Source organism: Bidens hawaiensis, unplaced genomic scaffold, assembly GCF_021521415.1.
Source record: "Bidens hawaiensis isolate Kalapana, Puna unplaced genomic scaffold, B.hawaiensis_p1.1 tig00065177_1, whole genome shotgun sequence".
Lineage (NCBI taxonomy): Eukaryota > Viridiplantae > Streptophyta > Magnoliopsida > Asterales > Asteraceae > Bidens > Bidens hawaiensis.
Window position 1 is genome coordinate 51,009 of NW_027501632.1, and position 20,036 is coordinate 71,044.

Below are 20,036 nucleotides of genomic sequence, written 5' to 3' on the forward strand. Positions count from 1 at the left end.
AAGGATCCTATGAAAATCTTTCATCTCTATTTATTTAATTTAATGGTTAAATTAAGTAAATAGTTGAGTTAACATGTGAAATTTAGAAAATTGAAAAATAAAAGTAGCACAAAAATAAACAAAAACAAAAGCAAAAAAGAAGAAATAAAATAAAAAGAATATAATATAATATAATAAGTTGTAAAGGTCGTCAGCGTTTTAATATAGGGAATAGGCAATGACAATATAGCCGTTATGAAACGTCTCTCTTAGTTTTTCAAATAATAATTCGACCGTTAAGAAGATCCGAACGTTATTTCTTTCTTCTTCCCTCAAAAGTAATTTTCCAACTCTTCCTTGATCCCTCTCACTCTTAAAACCCTAAAATCCCTTCAAGCAATCAAATCCTGTGACTGCGATGGAGGATGTGACGATCGACGCCGATTACGAATTCTGTGCGCCGAAGTTCTTTGATTTCATTGAAGGAGAGACTGAAGATCAGATGCGTCAAGCACAGATTTGGTTTGATACGGCTCTCGCTTACGCTCCCTCACGTACGTTGTTGTTAACTTTGATTTGGTGTTCTGAATTACGAGTGGGTTTTAATTGAAGTCTGATCAATTCGATGAATTTTGTTATTAGGGGTTTTTTATGAATCTGTTGAATCTTGAATTCGGTTTCTTGATTATTGATTGATGATTACAAGTAGTGTGTTTTTCATTCATTTTTTAATTAGAATTAGGGTTTGTAGGTTTTTTGATGATTGCCTTGAATTTGTTAGAATTTAAAATTAGGGGTTTTTTGACGATAATATTGTGTTCTTGTACCTTGAATTTGATTATTGATATCCAACAAACTGTATATATTACTGTGGCTCATGCTTCTTCATGTATTTTGGTTCAGCTTTTATGCACAAGATCAAGACTACAAGAACTCTTCAGTTGGACAGTCTTTGTGATTTTACCGAAACATCTCAAAAGGTAAATCATAATAAGCCATGAATTTTATATATATATATATATATATATCAAGACTCTGTCTCTGATTGCTGGTTTTTGTTTACAATTGCAGGAATCTGTACCATCTGAAGCCACAAGTTCTGTGATGAATAATAATACTACTACTTTGGAACCAGAAAAACAGGCAAAAGCTATGCTTGATCCTGCTTCTGACAGCAAGGAAGATGTAGTAGTAGTAGTAGTGACTTCAAAAGATGAAAACCTACCACCAAATCAGGTGATTGATTACTCTTTGACTTGCTTTTGAACAACAATCTTCTTGTCTTTGAATTGCTAATCATGTCTTTACAGTTACCTGCTGTTGAGAAGACTGAACAAGGACTCAAGAAAGATGTTTCATCTCAAGGTTGATATATTTGATGAACAAACACAATTTCGTATTTATGTAAACTTATTTATTACTCCATTAAACTTTATAAATTTACAGCAGCAGAAGCATGCACTCCAAACCCACCATTGGCTGCTCAAAAAACCAACAACATGATGATGCAAACAGCAAGAAAAATTAATAATCTATCTTCACTCAAATCCAGAAATCAGTCACAAGCCAAAGGTTCCAAAACACCAGCTACTGTGAAAAGGTTAGCTTTGACTTGTTCCTTTGACTGGATTCGGTTACATTATTCATACTTTTTTCGGCGTCTTTGCAGGGACACAAATAATAACAATCTTGCTCTAGAAAACCAAGCTGTAAAAAGACAGAAACTTGAAGGTGGAAAAACAAGACAGGTCAGCATCAATTCTTGTTCATCATTATATTATAATCCCACATCTGTTATATATATATATATATATATATATATATAATAAGTGTTAGTAATAACTGTTTTATAATTACAGATTTTGAATATCAAAACACAAATCTTGCCTCACAAACCAAGACCAGGTGTTATCAATGCCACCACACCAGCTGCCAAAACAACAAGAATTGAAGAAAGAAAGGTTTGTTTTTTATTCTTTTTTATATAAAATTTAATCAACAGGATTTGATGCTAACTTTCTTTATCTTTTTATGAAAAGATGTATGTCCGCGAACAAGCACCTGTTCCATTCGTATCAATGGCGGAAATGATGAGAAAGTTTCAATCTGGCACACGGGCTTCGTCTTCTTCACTTCCACATGTAAATTTCATTTTTTTTATATATATTTTTTGTTTCGTCGTTCAGTAATTTTAATAAACTTGTATACAACAAATAGGGTGATAATCAAGTGATGCAAAAAAAGCCGAAACTGAAACTAACGAGACCGAAGGAACCCGCATTTGAAACATCTCAACGGGTTCGATCTGTTAAACTCAAAAGTTCTGCCGAACTTGAGGAGGAAATGATGGCAAAAATCCCGAAATTCAAGGCTCGACCGGTTAACCGAAAGGTAAATTAGTTAAATCATCTTTTCAGGAAATAAATAATGGGTTTTTACTTTTTATTTTTTTAAATTTTTTAACAGATTCTTGAAGCTCCAACTTTACCAGCAATTAAAAGAACAACACCTCAAATGCCAGAGTTTCATGAATTCCATTTGGAAACAATGGAAAGAGCCAGTCAACATGCCGAAACTTCAACTGTTGCATCAACAGAAGCAGCTCCTCAGGTTAGTATTTTACTAATTCTGACTTAACAGAACTAAAATTTCATAAAAAGTTTGAAACTTCATATATTTTTCTAACAGATTCATCAGTGGAGGCCTCATCTTACTACACCAAAAACACCACCTCTGCAAACATTATTAAGAGCAAGACCTCCTAAAATCAAAAGTACACAAGAACTAGAAAAAGAAGAGTTGGAAAAGGCTCCCAAATTCAAGGCCAGGCCTTTAAACAAAAAGGTAATATAATATATTACCCAAAGAATATTATATATAACTTTGATTTTTTCTGATATGTTTGTTGTGTAGATATTTGAAAGCAAAGGTGATTTGGGGCTGTTTTGCAACAAAAAAAGACAAGTGACAATACCCGAAGAATTTCATTTTGCAATCGATGAAAGAATTCCGCCTCCAACCGCTACTAATGTTGCTGATTTGTTTGATAAGGTTAATGAAGATTATTAATGCAATGCCTACATCATCATCATTGAATGTTTATAAAGTTTACTAACTAAATGTTTTTGGGTTGTTACAGCTTTCTTTGTGCTCTGATTCGCATACCCAAAAACCAATTCCTAGGATTACTGCACCGAATCCATTCCACTTGCACACTGAAGAAAGAGGGGCAGAAAAGGAAAAGAGATTTGTGATGGAGCTTATACATAAGCAGATTGAACAAGAACGGGCTAGAATTCCTAAAGCGACTCCGTATCCTTATACTACTGATTATCCTGTGGTACGTATCGTTTTACAAACAGCTTTCTACTTCAATCGACTTGTTTGTCAATCACCTGCAACATTTTGTTTTGTCAGTTTGTTTAACTTTCTTATAAACAACTTGTGTGTATAGGTTCCTCCAAAACCAGAGCCGAAACAGATTACAAAGCCCGAACCATTCCAATTAGAGAGTGTGGCAAGGCATGAAGAAGAAGTACAAAGAGAAATGGAAGAAAGAAGGAGGCTGGAAGAGGAAGAGGCAAGGATGAGAAAGTTTAAAGCTCAACCAATATTAAAAGAGTAAGTCTACAAATAATTACTACATTTATTCTCAACTCCATTTCCTGCTAACATTTGGTCCAAATTGCAGGGATTCGGTTCCCAAGAAAGTCCGCATACCTCTAACCGAAGTTCAAGAATTCGATTTGCATGTCGAACACCGAGCGGTGGACAGAGCAGAATTTGACAAAAAGATTAAGGAGAAAGAGATTATGTATAAAAGATACCGAGATGAGGCCGAATCTGCTAAAATGGTATTAAAAATTGAAGCTTTTTTTTTTAAGTTCAAGTAATTGTGCTAAGAAAGAAACTGATTCAAATTGATTATGTATGTAGATGGAGGAAGAGAAAGCTTTGAAACAGTTAAGAAGGACTTTGGTGCCTCATGCAAGGCCTGTGCCTAATTTCAACAAACCGTTCTTGCCCCGAAAGTAACTTGCTTTGACCATTGTTTACTTTTTTTAAAATTGTTTGGCTTTTGTTTAATGGTTTATGTTTGAATAGGTCATCAAAAGGAGTTACAAGACCAAAATCACCAAGATTGAAGATAAATGAAAGAAGAAAGATGGTGGTGGCTGCAGCAACTTCAAGTGCAGCATCTAATATGAGGTGATCGTGATGCAGAAGTCTTGATTTCTTTCTGTTCAAGAGCTCTTGAATGAAAATTGATGATGTAATCTTAGTTCTTTCATGTGCTGTTATGATAAATTGTTGACAATAATAGATTGGTTTTATTCAACTACTAAAGTTTGTGTTTTGGCTTGTTATTCATTTTTTTAAGCATTTGAAAGTCAAACTATAATTTTAAGGCGATCTACAAAAATCATCATTTTTTTCATTGATCCTGCCATTATTCAACTATGCATGCTGACTATGAAAGTCAAACTAGAATACTTAGAAGTTGAACATTATTTTGGACATACAACATTATTATTTATTTAAAGGAAGTGACAGAAGAGAGAGAGCATATATATAATAATATGCTCCGGTTTAAGTTTGATTTTCTTGGATGAACCTTTGGTTGTGCACACAAACAAGTTCCTTCTTAAACTCCAATGAGTTGTTCTTCCTCCGCCTTTCATTGTGACCCGCCAAACGCCTCCTGCAACTTCTTTTTGCCTCATCAAATTCCGATAGCTCGTGAAACCTGAACAACCCTTAGGTGAGTCAATCGCGATGGGACAAGACAACGGGACTCGGGTGTGCAATTTTCATATTTTGTAAAAGTTATTCTAAGTTAATTAAAAAGTGTACTAATCTTGTTATATAAAAAGAGAGTTAATTACCGGCTACATTGCTGACAAAACCTTTGGTGCATACCAGCAACAACAACTGCTTGAGCCTTTGCGTGAAATTCACACACCTTGTGCCTCCTATGATACGCCTTCGCCTCGGCTAGATCAGTCGTGCATTTCTCCGCCTGGCAGCACCTTGTTCCGCTAGTCGATCCACCACCATTGGGATACCCTTTCTTCTTCTTCACATCCACATTTGAACTAGTTCCGCTGCTGCCTCCACCACCATCTTCACCGCCACCGCGACCCATCTCAACTTTTTTGTTAAAGAAAGGCTTGCTAACATTTGATTTATATAACAAGTGAAGTGATGAATTTACGTGAAGAAAATAAAAAGTTGGAAGTGAATCAGAATTTTACTTTTTTGACAAGGAAAAGTTAGAGACGGATGTTCAAGGACCACCATTGTACCTATCGTATGGTAAAATAAATTCAAAGCCATGCAACAAAAAGTTGAAAAATGTGTATATATATTATAGTTGTTCATTTTATTAAGCTAATAATGTTAATGTTAAAACTATGATTCAATAAACGTTAATAAAGGTTCAAATAATATATAATAAATCCAATACATCTTTGCTGTTACTTTTGGGTCACTTAGACTATACGCTATGAGGCACCCATAGCTGAGGTGGCGTGGGGCGAAGGGCGCGAAACACCGCAGTGGGGCGCGGTGGTTCCTTAGGCGCCGTTAATTCCATCGTTCAAACGGCCGGCGCGCTTGAAGTGTTTTGGTGGGTCCCTCCCAACGTTCATTTTGAACGGCTAGTTTTTTAAAAAAAAAAACTAATTATTTTATTTATAAATACTAACTCATTTTATCATTTTATACTCAAACAAATATCAAATACTATCAAATTTCATAACAAAAAATTCTTAACTCTCTACCATGAATCCTTTCTCAAATTTCACCGGCTCGAGCTCAAACCCGAACCCAAACCAGAACACGAGCTCGAGCTCAAACTCTAACAAAAACCCGAACACCAACCCAAACTCGTGGGATCCGTCTCAAAGGTGGTGGGCTAGTTTACTCGCAAACAACGACCCTACCAACCCTTACTTTGCCAACCAGCATGTACCCGCAATGCCTCCAAACGATATGTTTTATCGAATGCCAATGCCGTTTATGCCTCCGCCACCCCGAACCCGAACACCCCAAACCCAAACACCTGAAACCCAACACCCGAAACCCAAGTTGTGGAAACCCAAATCCCCGAAACCCAAGTCGACGAACCCCAAGTTCGTCGCAAGCGAAGCCATAAAAAGAAGGTCGTTGCCGATCAAACACCAACCGAATTGTACGACAGGAAGAAGTGGGAAGACGATGAGGAAGCGGCGTTGGCGCAAGCGTGGATCGACTCATCCGAAGACTCGGTGTTAGGTGACTGTAAACGCACCGCGATATTTTGGAGAGAAATACGTGGTAAGTTTTTTGAGATAATGGGTCGAGGTCGCTACCGCGGGGATGATTCAGTCTCCAACAAATGGAAGGCAATGGTTTTAAAAATGAACCACTTCTCCACAATTCACACTCGCCTTAAGAACAACAGAGGAAGCGGCACGAATGACGCCGACCTTCTTAAAGATATGTTGAAACAATACAATCGCCTTCATGGTAACGAATTCGGCATGGGGATGTAAGAAATTTGGAAGAAATGCACGAGCTCGCCAAAGTGGCATCCGATCCCGACATCTTCACCGCGACCGTCCAAATGGTCAAAAACAACGTCTACTTCGGCCGATCAATCGTCGTCTCAAGCAGCGTCGGATGCTCGTTCTCAGTTTAACTTAAACGAGATTGATCCCGATTTTCAATTTGATGAACCGGATGAGTTGCCACGTCTGGTAGGAAGAGAAAGGGCCAAGGCGGCGGCTAGAGGTGGGGGGTCTTCGTCTAGAATGACATCCTCGATGAGTTTCGACGTGAGCGCACGGTTTGACAACTTGGAGCTTGCACTTAAAGAGTTTCGCGAGGAAAAAAAACACTCGAAAGAGGAACTCAAGATAATACACGAAGAAAGAAAAGCGATGCATGCGGAATACAAAGCCATGCATGAAGAAAGAAAGAAGGCTAAATACGCAAACGAGGACTCAAGCTCATCGCAAAGGATCTCTCACATCTAGATTCGGCCACGCGGGCGTTTTTGGAGAAAAAGAAAGAAAGGATAATGGCAAAATACGCAAACGAGGACTCGGACGCCGAAAATTAGTTGTATTTTTTTTTCTATTTGTATGTTTTTTTATGTATTTTAGTTTAATTAAGTTTGATTTTTATTATTTAGTTTGTTATATTAAGTTTGTTAGTTTCATTAAATTAAAAAAGAAAAAAAATTAAGGGGCTTCGAAGCCCCGTCACCATTGAGGGGCATCTTTGGGGTGGGGCTTTGAAGCCCCCAGTGCACACGTGACGCTGACGTGGTACTGGAGAGGGGTTTCGAAGCCCCTCACCATAGTGACCAGTCTTACTATGGATCAAAAACCGGTGCTAAGTTGAAAACTCTTGACTGAGAGAAATGGATCCGCTTAAGTTATTCTAATTTCTCTTTTAGTCTTTGTAATCGTATTTATTTTGTTTTTTTCTCGTTTGACATACTTAGTCATAGCTTCTTACTAGTTTTTTAATATATTTACCTTCTCGTATAGATTGATTGTATATATGTCACGTTTTTCATATAGTCTTGATTATCGTTAACTAGGTGATATGTGGATAATTAAAAAAACGTCTTTTTTGGACCAACTATACAAAATCAATAAAAAATCTAAAATTAAAAAAACACATCGAAAAATATATCTTTTTAATTTTCAATAGTTGTTTTAACTAGGTTTATATATACTATATATAATTCATGAGACATGAGCAAATTAAGGCACCTCATTTTTCAGTATTTTACAACTTTTGCATAAGATACATCTCATATAGCATGTAAGACATGGACAAACTTGTCCATTAGAAAATATGTCTTAAAACATTTATCTTTACTCATATATTCCTTTTAATTTAATTGTAAACTAACTTCTCACCAACGATTTTACAACGGTCATAGCATTTTCATACGTTAATATTTTTTAAAAAAATTTACACCCTAAAAATGAGAATTTTATTGCCTTTAATTTGGGTATGGTATTACTATAATTTTTCAAATAAAAAAAATTGATATATTAAGTATGGGTGTTCTCAATTCGGTTTTAACAGTTTCTAAATTATGCCTTGAGCCAAACCGTTGGTTCGATTTTTTGTTATTGAGAATCGAAACTGAACTGCTGAAACTTTAAATTGAATCGTTACTAATGGTTTGGTTTCACGCATTGAGCTTCAATAATAAGTTTATCATCCGGTCCGATTTTATATGGCTAATTTTCTTTATAAACCAAACCGTTTGCTATGGTTTGAACATTCGGAAACCGACTGACTAAAAGTGATGATTGGTTCAAATATTTTCAAGGTTTCAAACGAACCTTGAATATCCACAATTGTTACATGATTACTATGATTTTTGTTTCTCGCCGCATCGCGCGGGCACTTGTCTAGTAATTTGTATATAAACCAAGATCTTTATAAATAAACCATTCAGTATCACTAGGCTTATAATTTATAAATAAACTAGCTTTTATCATTCGTATTACGTGGTTGTAATATTTTTAATTTTTTAAAAATTTTATTTTGTTTATTGTAAAGAAGTTAATAATATATTTAAGGTTTGATAATGAACGGGTTTCACAAATAAATGAGATCTTATAAACCGTCTTAAAAACCATCTGGGTTTGGTGATACCCATGACCCCTTTAATTTTTTTACTATAAAAATTGTTTCTTAATTAAAATTGATATTAATATTTGGTGAGATTAATTTTTATTTAGTGAGATGTTATAACTCGATTAAAGACTATCTGGGTTTGGTGAGGCCCACACCCGTGAATATGGGTCAAAGGCATGAGAAAACTCCTTTTACAAATAAAACAATTTGGTGACTTGTACTGAATGTAAGAAGCAACCAGAGATCTTTTAAAGGTTTCGTGGGTGAATTTGTTCTACAAAGAGAAACAAAATTGGGAAGGATTTGTAGCCATACAAAGAAAAATCTTCACAAAAAAATAAATAAATAAATCATAACTCAAAATTTAATAAAAAACGGAAAAAGTAAAACACAAAAATGTTTCTACCGTATTTCTCGTTCTAAAAAAACAATGGTGAGTGAAAAAGTTATTGGGTTTTTTTGTTTATCATTGTGTTTTGTGTTTATTTTCGTCATTGATTATGTCTTTTTTTCCTTGACATTGTGTCTTTTTCTCTTTATATTGTGTTATATTACTTAACATTGTGCTATATTTTATTCGGCATTGTGTCTTTGTTTAGTTATAATTGTATATTTTGTTCATTTTCCTCATTATGACTTTTCGTCATTTTTTTAACGGAAATTATGGCAGAAACATTTTAGTTTTTAATTTTTTTTTGTTTTTTATTTATATTTTGAGTAATGATTTTTTAATAATTTTTCTTGAATTTATTTCTAACCGGTTTTTTAAGTGGTCAGTGTGGTCAGTGTGGTCACAAATCATTCTCACACTTCTTAATTTTGTCTCCCTTTATATTTTAACTTTACCCAAGTTTTGTTTATATATATTTAAGACAGGTTACACTTCCATTAAGTATCACTCACTACGTTTATAGTTTATATTAAACCAAACATACCCAAGATCTTTTATGAATCTTTTGACGAAAAATTTTTTATGCCTGACTATTTAAACAAACAATTGTTTTGTTTAACTAATTAACGAACATCAAATCAGAAATAGATATCTTGTAATTCGCTTATATATGTCTATTCCTATTGTTTTTACTTGAATACGCATAGTTTTTATTCGTTTGTATTTGTTTACGTTTTATATCCGTTTACACCAATAATATTTAGTAACTAAGTAGTTTTTTATCCGTCGCGTTGTGCCGGGCATGTTAGTAAACCTCGGATGGTGGTAAAATCCAAGTGTTGTCGGCTCCAAGCATTGAGCCAGTATGTCGACACGAATTCGGTAACGTGTGTTATTGTACCGGGATTAAAACCAAATATAAAACAAAAAAGTATAAAAATTGAGAAGGACCAATAGGGTGACGCAAGTCGGTAAAACACGAACGTTGGTAAAAATGATCGTCGTCAATCCCGGAACTAAAACAAAAAAAATGCAAAAAAGAACAAATAAAATTGACGTTCGCTCGGTTTTCATGACACTAACTAAACTAAAGAAACAAAAAACAAATTTTGTGGACCAATTCGGTGTTGCCAAATGGCCTAATAAGGCACTTGCGACATCAAACTTTCTATTTGTTATATATATTATATATAATAATATATCTGAACACAAATAATTTCATGTTCTAATGAATGTACACAAATAATAAATTACACCGTTCGTGTGTTTATATAATTCTAATTATATGTTCATCTTCGTTCGCATCCCAAAATATTGATACGATTAATTCGTGTTAACGCGTAAAGATAAGAAAGTATAGTAGGTGACAATTACCATTCAGGTGGGAATCAAGCTTTCATTATTCTCGTATATATTCTATAACACAAGTCACCCAATAAATGAATCATTTCATTTGTTTTACTTCCTAAAGTGCTAATTTCCTTTTTAACACTTTTATTCTTCTGGTTCCATTATAAGTGTGCAGAAATCTTTGATTAATAGTGGTACGTAACATCATCTTTTACTGCTGTTTGATTCTTTAATTGTCAACGGCAGATATATATACAGCGGACTAGTAGTATAACGGTACTATAACCTAAGATGAAGCTAGCCTAAACTTAAGCCCAAAGCGTTTATCTTAAGAGCAGGGCCGGCTCCGAAAAAACGAAAAATATTTTGGGCCAAACGCGAACTTTTTTTTGGGCCTTACATAAAAGAAACATTTTGTTAGGTTTAAACAATTTAATTATAAATGGGCTTATTTTGATTATGATTTAAGTTGTGTAAAAAACTTTTGTATAAAAATAAGCTTAAAATTATCTTAAATAAGACTGAGTCCCACAACATTTTGGTTAGATGTGATACCCCTTTACCATTAGACCAAGCCAATGGTTATGTAATTGTATTGAAACATTGAGTATACACATGTTTTTTATAAAAATACATATACTTTTTTTTTGGAAAAAAAAAATTTCGGGCCTAGCGGGGTGTCGGGCCTGTGGTCGTCGACTACCCTGCCATGCCTCAAAGACGGCCCTGCTTAAGAGAGCTCAAGCTGAAGCTCGATTTATTTTGTCATCTACGTCTAAACCTCATCATCGGCTCGTTAATAACATTTCATACTCGAGCACTACTCTGATTAATCTATTATTTATTAAATAATATGTTTATATATGTAATTCTCTCTCTATACATAGTTATAATTTAATATATTATTTTCTTATAACTTGTTATATAATAATAATATTTACTAAGTAATTATATGTTTATCGTATAAACTAATGTTTATAATCTATCTATACTATTAAATCAATTGATTTTATGTCCACATGCTCTCTTCATATTGATCTAATACAAAAAAAATATATAAACCACTTCTCTATTTTTCTTGACAATAAAATAATTCTAAAACATAATAAATTATTAAACAACTCATTTATATTATTGGGTTACCCGCAACCCGACTACCACACCCATTTTTAAATCCCTGATTCAATAATGGTGCCTTCAATAAACTAATACTATTTTACCCTAACATCCCAAATCAATTACCCCATCTTTCACGCCGACATCCTCCTCCACGGTTCTCTTCCATTATTTCATCGATCAGGGTTGCCTCTGTAAACCATCGATAAACCTGTTCACCATCCGGGCATTTCATCTAGATCTTGCCGTCCTAGCGTTGACTGTTCACTATCGATGAAACTTACTTCGGGTCACTTAAAGCATCAGGTATTAGATTCCATCTACTATTGTTATTTTGTTTATCAAGTTTTGATATTTTGATTCACATGAAACGATTTTGAGCACATCAATTTCGGTTTACGTGTGGTAGCATCCGACTGCCTCTGCATGTGTTTAGTCTTATGAAATTACAGTTTTAGTGTTTGTGTGTGTGCATTGCTGATTCGTTTTTCTTTGTATTTTGCTTAGTGGTTTTCTTAATTGGTATTTTAGGTTGTATTTTTTGGATTTCATACTCTTTTTTAGGCCGTACACCAGGTGTTTAACCAAAAGTCAGCTGTTTTCTTTTGAAATGTTACATTTAATTGATATAATTCAAATATGGTGAGGTCGAACAAGTTACCAATGTATTCAGGTAATTAAGGTAAACTTCAATTCATGATTTATTTCCAACAATTCGTCAATTACAAGTTTAAATTCAAATTTTAAATTACTTTAAACGTTATTCTACTCAATAATTCAGTTGCGGAATTATTTAATATCATTCATTTTTTACGTGTATACTGAAATTAAAAAAGAAGATATTAACTTGAATGATACCAACTATATTCGTTTGGTAATTAACTTGAAAATACTAAGTTATAATACTTGTAATTTTCATGAAAATACCAAGTTATAACATCAGTTACGGGTATTACTTAAACTGTCAATTTAAATATAATTATATAAGCATTCAATTTTGACTAATTTTGAGGAATAGTTGTTTATTACATTTGTTAATTGATATTATTTGATATTATTAGTTAAATGTTCTATGTTGAACATTGTTAATTGATAAGATTAATTTTATTCATGGTAATAAATATATTACTAATTTTATGATGTTAATGTAAATATATTTAATTTTATATTAAATCACATAAAAATGAAATTAATTGTGCTGAAAACGATTCATTGTTGATCCTCATTTACTATTTTTCCTAATTTTCTTCCATATTTGAAAGTATTTCAAATTTCATAACTTTATGATGTAAGTATATTTAATTTATACATTTCTTTTTTATTTAACTATCCAAAAATGCAAACACCTATTACTTATCTATATATACTCTGACCTTGACATGCAAATTTTCACACCATCACACCGGCTTTAGCAATATCCTATTTGTTACTTTGTAAGATATATTTATTTCTTCCTGCTTATATAATTCCTTTTTTTTATTTGTTTGGTTGAAATTATAATTATTAAAAAATCAATACTTTGTTTATTTTGATTTTTTCACAAACCAATGATGGAGCCAACAAACATTCCAATGTTGAACTAGTTGGATGTGCTTAACAATGATTGTGTCGACGAGAGCGGCATTTCCTTATCGACAGTTAGAATTTTTAAGTTGATTCTTTTAAATTTTCCACCCTTAATTTATCAAACGTGTTGTTCTAATTCTGTATTGCATTAATCTATCAGGTTGATCACCAATTGGAACTTCTGGATGTAAATATTCAAGAAAATTATGATGATGAATATCATAATCAACAATACACCTTTCTAGAGATTGTAGCTACCAATAGATTGTTAAGTTATTTTGCCTTTCAACACAATTAATTACCTTATATTCTTTTTTACACCTTATGTTTTATTACTACAAAACATTTTAACACTTCCAACTTTTTATTTGTAGTGTTTTCCGGTTGATTTTGCACGTGATAATGGCTTGAATTTTGAAACAGATTTGGTGCTAATAAATCCGACGGGGTTAGATGTTGTAACGGAGATACGGATCGAAAAAATTCTTGGTAAAAACCGGTTCCGGTTTCATCATGGCCACGTTTTATTCATGATAATGGTATTCAAATTGGAACTATGTGTGTTTTCGAGTACAATCGAAACACACATTCATTGATACTTTACGAAGTCAAATGATGTACCTAACTATTTCCGCTTCAAGTTCCAGTCAAAGTGTGTTTTGAAGGTGGTTTACACTAAATTTTTTCTTGTGCGCCTTTTGTTATGCATTTTAATGTTTTGTAATGACGAAATCGTAAAATGTTTAATAACATGTTTATTTAATATGTAATTTTAATGTTTGATGTTATACCCGATGGTGAAATTACAATGTAATTTTGTGTGTTTATCCATACTTACTCTTATTTTGTATTTAGTTATTGTTTACGCATAAATGTAGCTTCATATAACGTAAATGTCAAAGACTTATCTTCACGAATGTAGTACATATTATTATGTATCATTAATGTGTATAATTAACGTATTCGCTACTTTTCAACCGTGTAACTTACTTAAATTAAGTTAACAATATTCCAAATTCTTATTTCCTTTCCTTTTACTGCTTTGTTAACCTAATCACCAATTGTAATGTTTACAAAGTCAAACATTATAATTAGTTCTAAAGTATATTTATATTTCACTATACGATTTATACTATTTCACTTTATGAAAATTTTTAAACCAAACAAGTATCCCTCAAAATTAGCCCATTTGGTTGCTTTTATTATTATACTTAATTTGTTAGTTAAGTATAATATTAAATATGGGGAAAATTTTTAAATGTAACATCCTAAAATATTCTAATATTTAATAAAGAAAGTCGCGTTTAATTATCGGGTGTTAATAGTTAATAAATATTAAATACAGAAAGATCATGACTTAGATTAATCAAGATGGGATTATGGATGAGATGGGCTTAGGGTCCATGAGCCTAAGGAGTATAAATACTCCCTTAAACCACCTTAAAACCCTAAATCCTCATTCCTTCCATCTTATTCTCTACACACTCAAAACACACACACATCCTACACCACTATATATGGCCGAGAGGGGGAAGCGAGATCCAAGCCAAACGAACATCGATTCTTGATAGATTCGTCTATACACGAGGTAGATACAAGACCTATAGCTCGTAACCAAGCTAAACCGTAACATTAAAACGCGTAAAGGTATGTTCTTGATCTTAAAGTTTACAATTTTTTATTAACGTTTAACCTTGAAACTTAGAACGAAAATAGATCGGGTGTAAATGGAACGTAAAGTTGTAGACTTGATGTTAAAACGAACTTAATGGACCTGCAAACATGTGCGACTCGTTTAAAATAAACCCTAGGCCTAGTATTGAACGTTTAAGCCTAAAGATCCAAACTTTATGCTTTTCCGGGCCAAGTTTTACCCGATAAAGACCATATGAAGGATCGCGGGTTGGTTAAATATCATATCTAAGTGTTTCACGTTTAAACGGAGATGATTATGGGGGTTAAGAACGAACAACGGCTACTGCTAGGTAACTTCGCCAGTAGCTAACTTCGCTGCTGTTAACTTCGCCAGCAGCTAAGTTCGCTGCTGTTAACTTCGCCAGCAGCTAAGTTCGCTGATGTTAACTTCGCCAGCAGCTAAGTTCGCTTCTGTTAACCTCGCTATACAAGATCGCTGATTGTTAAGTTCGCCAGAAACCAACTTCGCGTACATATAACTTCGCCGCATATAAGTTCGCTTAAGTGAAGTTAGGTAACGAATCAGATAGCGAATCAGACTTAATTCGTTATGAAGAATGAGTTAACGAATTAGAAAACAAATTAAAATCCTAGTGAAAAATGTGTTAAGACAGTTAATGTAAATAAAATTTTTCCAAGTTGACCTGGCAGCTCGACCTAAGCCAGGGGCTCTGCCCCTTGGACCCTGCTAGGGCTGCCGCCCCTAGAACCCCGCAGCCAGGGGCGCTGCCCCCGGACCGCCGTTCGTTGTGGGTTAAATAAAGATAGAAATACGATACGAGTAGTAATAGTTAATTGATACGTGTAATTGTTATACAGTTAGTCGTGCACAGCTCAAGAAATGGATTATCATTAACGGTGAACGTAACCGCATTCAGGTGAGTTTCTAGCTCCACTTCTTTGTTATGTTTTCGGGGCTGTGTGCATACTCGATGTGATAGTTAATACACTTACCTTAAGTGGTAAGTGTATGCCTTGTATGATTTATGTATGATCATTTATGTATATATATATATGATATGTGAAAGATGTATGTATGTTAAGATGTTAGCACATGAACGATCTTCGGATGGTGCATGTACTAATAAGAAAGGTACGTAAAGGCAGGTGGGGTACAATGTACTAAACATAGGGAACCGACCCTAATAATGTCGGCGAATGTAGGGAACCGACCCTAATAATGTCGGCGAATGTAGGGAACCGACCCTAATAATATCGGCGAAAGTTATAGGGCAGAAGACTCTTTAGAATGTATGTGTATGAATGAAAGCACGCATGTTATTATGAAAGAAAGAATGAAAGTACGTAAGCATGTAAGTATGTAAGACAATAAGAAGGTATGTATATTCGGGTGCATAAGTAAATATGTGAATGAATTTTAAGTTGCCTGATTAACTAGAACTCACTCAGCGTAGCTGACTTTTAGTATGCACGCAGGCTAATCGACTGAGACAGCTGGCTTGAGGGAGACACATGGCAATACTGAAGAGGCTGGCATCTGAAGATTTGTCGTGATGTTTTGATACTATGTTTTATGTTATGTTTTAAAAGACGAGTTATGGATGTTTGTAATGGATGGTTGACAGTTTATATTATTCCGCGAAAGTTTTTAATTAACTCTGATATTTAGAACTGTGTTTATGAGTAAATCCAACATCCAATATGAGGCACCGGTAACAGGGCCTTACATTAAATTTAAGTCTTATATTTTGCCTTAATGATTCAACTAAATTCACAACACACTTATTCATATTCAATACACAATATTGGTGGTTTTAAATTATATTGGTAGTTAGAAATCGTCCAATTATATATAATTTGACGTAACATTATTTGCTTTAACTCATTCTAATTCGTGCGCATGACCAAAATGATACATTTTTTTATCTTGTAACATTAATTTTCGTATGTTAAATCCTCACGTTATAAATTTTGTTTTCCATGTTTTTGTTACAAACTTCTTTCTGTTAAATGAAAAGGTTTTTTAATTATCATATAATGTATTTTTCTGTGATAATTTTATATGACAAAGTCAGACTTTTAATTAGTTTCCTAGATATTTGTATTTATTACCATCAATTGGAATTTCAATTCATCAATTTGGGAAACAATTATACCTCAAAATTAGCCAACTAACACTACGGTCCAATTTTTGATTAATTTTTATGTAGCTGATAATCACTTTTATATTCAAAAAAATAAGTCAAATCAATAATTACTCATGAAGTTACCCAATCTTTTACACTTGGATATTTATCATTATAATAAAGGGTTAAGTACTATTTGGTTTTCATTTTAAAATATTTTAGTTTATGCAAATTATAAATTGATTTTGCATCCTTTATGAAAGGAGATGATTCAAGTGTTGTAAAAATCAAGTTGCCATATTATCTTATTTCATATTAAAAGTAAAGATTATTAATTACTAAAAACGCGCTCAAAATTACTAACGTGTACTCTATGTTACAAGAAACTATATTGCATACATCTTGTGTTTTTTTATTTTTAATGGTTACAAATTTAGTATGTTCATCATATATAAAGACCATGTCGATAGAATTTTCTCCTTCGTAAAATATACAACCTTTTATTGGAAAGTTTCAAATATATATGAGTAACCATAAATCCAATTATATTTAATAACTTCATGTATTTTACTGCATCCTGATTCGTACGCACGACCAAAATTTTAACTTTCTTTTATCGTGTACCATATATTTTCGTAAGTTAAGTACTTACGTTCTAAATTATGTGTTAGACGTATTTATTTCAAAACTTATTTGTCGTTTATGATATGTTTTTTAAGCATCATATAACGTTTCTATGTGTTTATTTTTATATTAGAAAGTCAAATATTACATTTTGTTTCATATATATATATATATATATATATATATATATATATATATATATATTTCTTACCTTGAATTTTATAAATTCAATTAATGAGATTTTCTAAACCAAACCAGTAACCCTTTAAATTAGCCGAAACAAAATGCAGTTGTTATTATACTTAATTCCTTTATTAAAAATTATACAATTTGTCTTCCAATTAATTAGATTAGCGGCTTATATTGTGCCGTAATTAATTCTATTCTCCTTTTATAATTTCAATTCCATTAAAACATTATTAACTTTAACTTTATAAATTCAAATTTTACCTTTAAACTTTTGTAATCCTCCATTCCGATAGTTAGAAAGTAAAAGGTATGTCGTTTTTATTATTGATGTTATGTTAAGTAATATGTTAACTAATTATATGATCGTAAACAAAAGGTTTCCGACAATCAAATTTCGTTTTTAAATTCTTTCAAATCTATTTTCTAATGTTTTTTATATGTAAATTCATTACTCATAATCAAATATCTACTACTCTTATTTCTTTAACATTAAACATTTTAAATGTCTTGTAGATGGATTATTCTTGTTTTTTATATCTTTTATGATTCTTCTTTAGAACTAACGATACTTCAAAATCTTTCATGATATACTATATTATTATTATCCAAAATTAAAACACAAGTATTGGTCAAGTTATATTATTTCTTTTAACTAATAGGCATTACCCTATGATGCATGTCTCCAAATATTTCCACATACATCTCATGCTCATTTTGTTTTTATTGAACGTATGTGGGACGAATGGGTTGTTGAAGTTCAACTAGTTGAAGGTAATTATGTTGAGAAATTTTTTTTTGACGTCCATTATAGAGTTCCTTCTATTACTCAGCTTCCGTTTCATTTACCTGGCCAACAAACAATTGTGTTCGCAGATGATGGTGATGTGAAAGACGTTTTCAACAAGCCAACTGTTGGTTCTTTAATATTCACTGGTTGAATGGAATGTAATCAAAAATATGGTCTTGCGCGAATGCTATCGTACGCTGAGTTTCCAACAAAATTTGTTTGGAAAAAAGATGAACGGGTTTGGGACCTACGTAAACGAGGTTTTTCTACTGGTCGTGTTTTCCTCTAGCTTTCAATGAAGCATACTATCTAAGAATTTTGTTAAACAAGGTTAGAGGCCCTACGTGCTTTGAAGATATTCGTACTATTGATGGTGAAGTGTGTGCTACTCATAGAGGCGCGTGTTATAAAAGAGACCCTTTAGATGATGGAAACGAGTATATAGAAGCTATTGAAGAAGAAATCATACTACAAGTGGTTATTATTTACGCAGATTAATTGCTACCATGTTAATTGTGACATTCGTCAAATTCGGGTCTCGATTTGTAGTCGTTTTGTAACATTTTATTATGTAAACCGACCCGTTTTGTAAAACGAAGCTTATGATATATAAAATATTGGATTTTTATGTTACTAAATCATTCTCATTTGTTTAATTTGAAAAACCCCTTTTACGGATTCGAAAACGCCTTTAAAACGATCAAATTGCATAAAAAACGAATTTCCGGGATGCGTAACGAACCACACGAGACGAGCTGGGCCAACCCACCCCACCTTGGGCACGCCGCGCCGCACGACCAAGGCAGGGAGGTGAGGTCGCGCGGTGCCTAGTGATGTCTGCACATTTTTGGACGAATTTTGTTGTCTTGTGTCATGTCTTGATCCATTTTACATGAAAACTCTTGTTATTTACACCCATATTTGACCCTTATCCTTACCCTATATATACACCACAATTTCCATTCATTTTCCCTTTCTACATCTCCAAAAACTCTCTCAAACTTCAAAGATTCAAGGTTGTTATTTTAGTGTTCTTGAAGGCTTGACTTTCAAAAGTCAAACTGAGTTAAATCTTTCATTCTAATTTTCTTATGTAGTCTTATTAATACTTGAATACGGTGGAACAACATATATATATACAACCCTTGTTACCTTTAGTAGTTACTTCTCCGATCCCGGTCGGTGAGGTTTCGGACCTTGTAAGGCAATGCTACATGGAGGACTTCGTGTTCTTGATATATATATATATATATATATATATATACTTATATAAATTGTTTATACATATTAATCTTGCTTAACTTCTGCTCATTTTAGTTTTTTTTTCATATTTACAAGTTCCATGGTTATGGGTTCTAAGAGTCTAGCCTCGGTTTAACCGTAAAAAGCTCTAGACCGTAAACCGAACTTTTGTTTAAAGACTTTCTTATTAACTTTTTAGTTGTAAAACTTAAGTATCATTACTTATAAATTATTATACAAGTTCTTTGATATTTGGGCATGTGGAAACCATCTATGAACTTATTGTGAGAGGGAAACCGAACCAAACCGATTTTCACTCACTTAAGACACACACGTGTGTTTTTAGCTATCAAGACTTGTA

At 33.1% G+C, this 20,036-nt stretch overlaps 2 protein-coding genes across 2 annotated transcripts; one reads left to right on the top strand and one right to left on the bottom strand.

Annotated features, from left to right (window-relative positions):
* The first annotated feature begins 254 nt into the window (after window positions 1–254).
* On the top strand, window positions 255–4,200 carry LOC143604453 (protein TPX2-like). Its single transcript, XM_077080926.1, has 17 exons — window positions 255–533; window positions 883–959; window positions 1,051–1,215; window positions 1,290–1,344; window positions 1,432–1,579; window positions 1,649–1,727; window positions 1,839–1,940; window positions 2,019–2,120; window positions 2,197–2,370; window positions 2,446–2,589; window positions 2,668–2,823; window positions 2,893–3,030; window positions 3,119–3,319; window positions 3,434–3,600; window positions 3,671–3,833; window positions 3,916–4,010; window positions 4,084–4,200. Exons 1-17 carry the CDS (start codon window positions 398–400, stop codon window positions 4,190–4,192), a joined length of 2,211 nt encoding a protein of 736 aa, XP_076937041.1. The 5' UTR covers window positions 255–397; the 3' UTR covers window positions 4,193–4,200.
* A 327-nt stretch (window positions 4,201–4,527) lies between these two features.
* LOC143604452 (squamosa promoter-binding-like protein 3) lies at window positions 4,528–5,320 on the bottom strand. The gene is made up of 2 exons (XM_077080925.1): window positions 4,866–5,320; window positions 4,528–4,726 (listed from the first exon to the last, which is right to left on the bottom strand). Exons 1-2 carry the CDS (start codon window positions 5,123–5,125, stop codon window positions 4,570–4,572), a joined length of 417 nt encoding a protein of 138 aa, XP_076937040.1. The 5' UTR covers window positions 5,126–5,320; the 3' UTR covers window positions 4,528–4,569.
* Window positions 5,321–20,036: the final 14,716 nt, after the last annotated feature.

What these genes read in the sequence shown, in the direction of transcription:
- LOC143604453 (XM_077080926.1), top strand. Translation starts at nt 398, where the DNA reads ATGGAGGATGTGACGATCGACGCCGATTACGAATTCTGTGCGCCGAAG. An exon ending in TCTCGCTTACGCTCCCTCAC is followed by an intron (nt 534 to 882) that starts GTACGTTGTTGT and finishes ATTTTGGTTCAG; the next exon opens with CTTTTATGCACAAGATCAAG. An exon ending in CCAGGCCTTTAAACAAAAAG is followed by an intron (nt 2,824 to 2,892) that starts GTAATATAATAT and finishes TTTGTTGTGTAG; the next exon opens with ATATTTGAAAGCAAAGGTGA.
- LOC143604452 (XM_077080925.1), bottom strand. Translation starts at nt 5,125, where the DNA reads ATGGGTCGCGGTGGCGGTGAAGATGGTGGTGGAGGCAGCAGCGGAACT. An exon ending in TTTTGTCAGCAATGTAGCCG is followed by an intron (nt 4,727 to 4,865) that starts GTAATTAACTCT and finishes AGGGTTGTTCAG; the next exon opens with GTTTCACGAGCTATCGGAAT.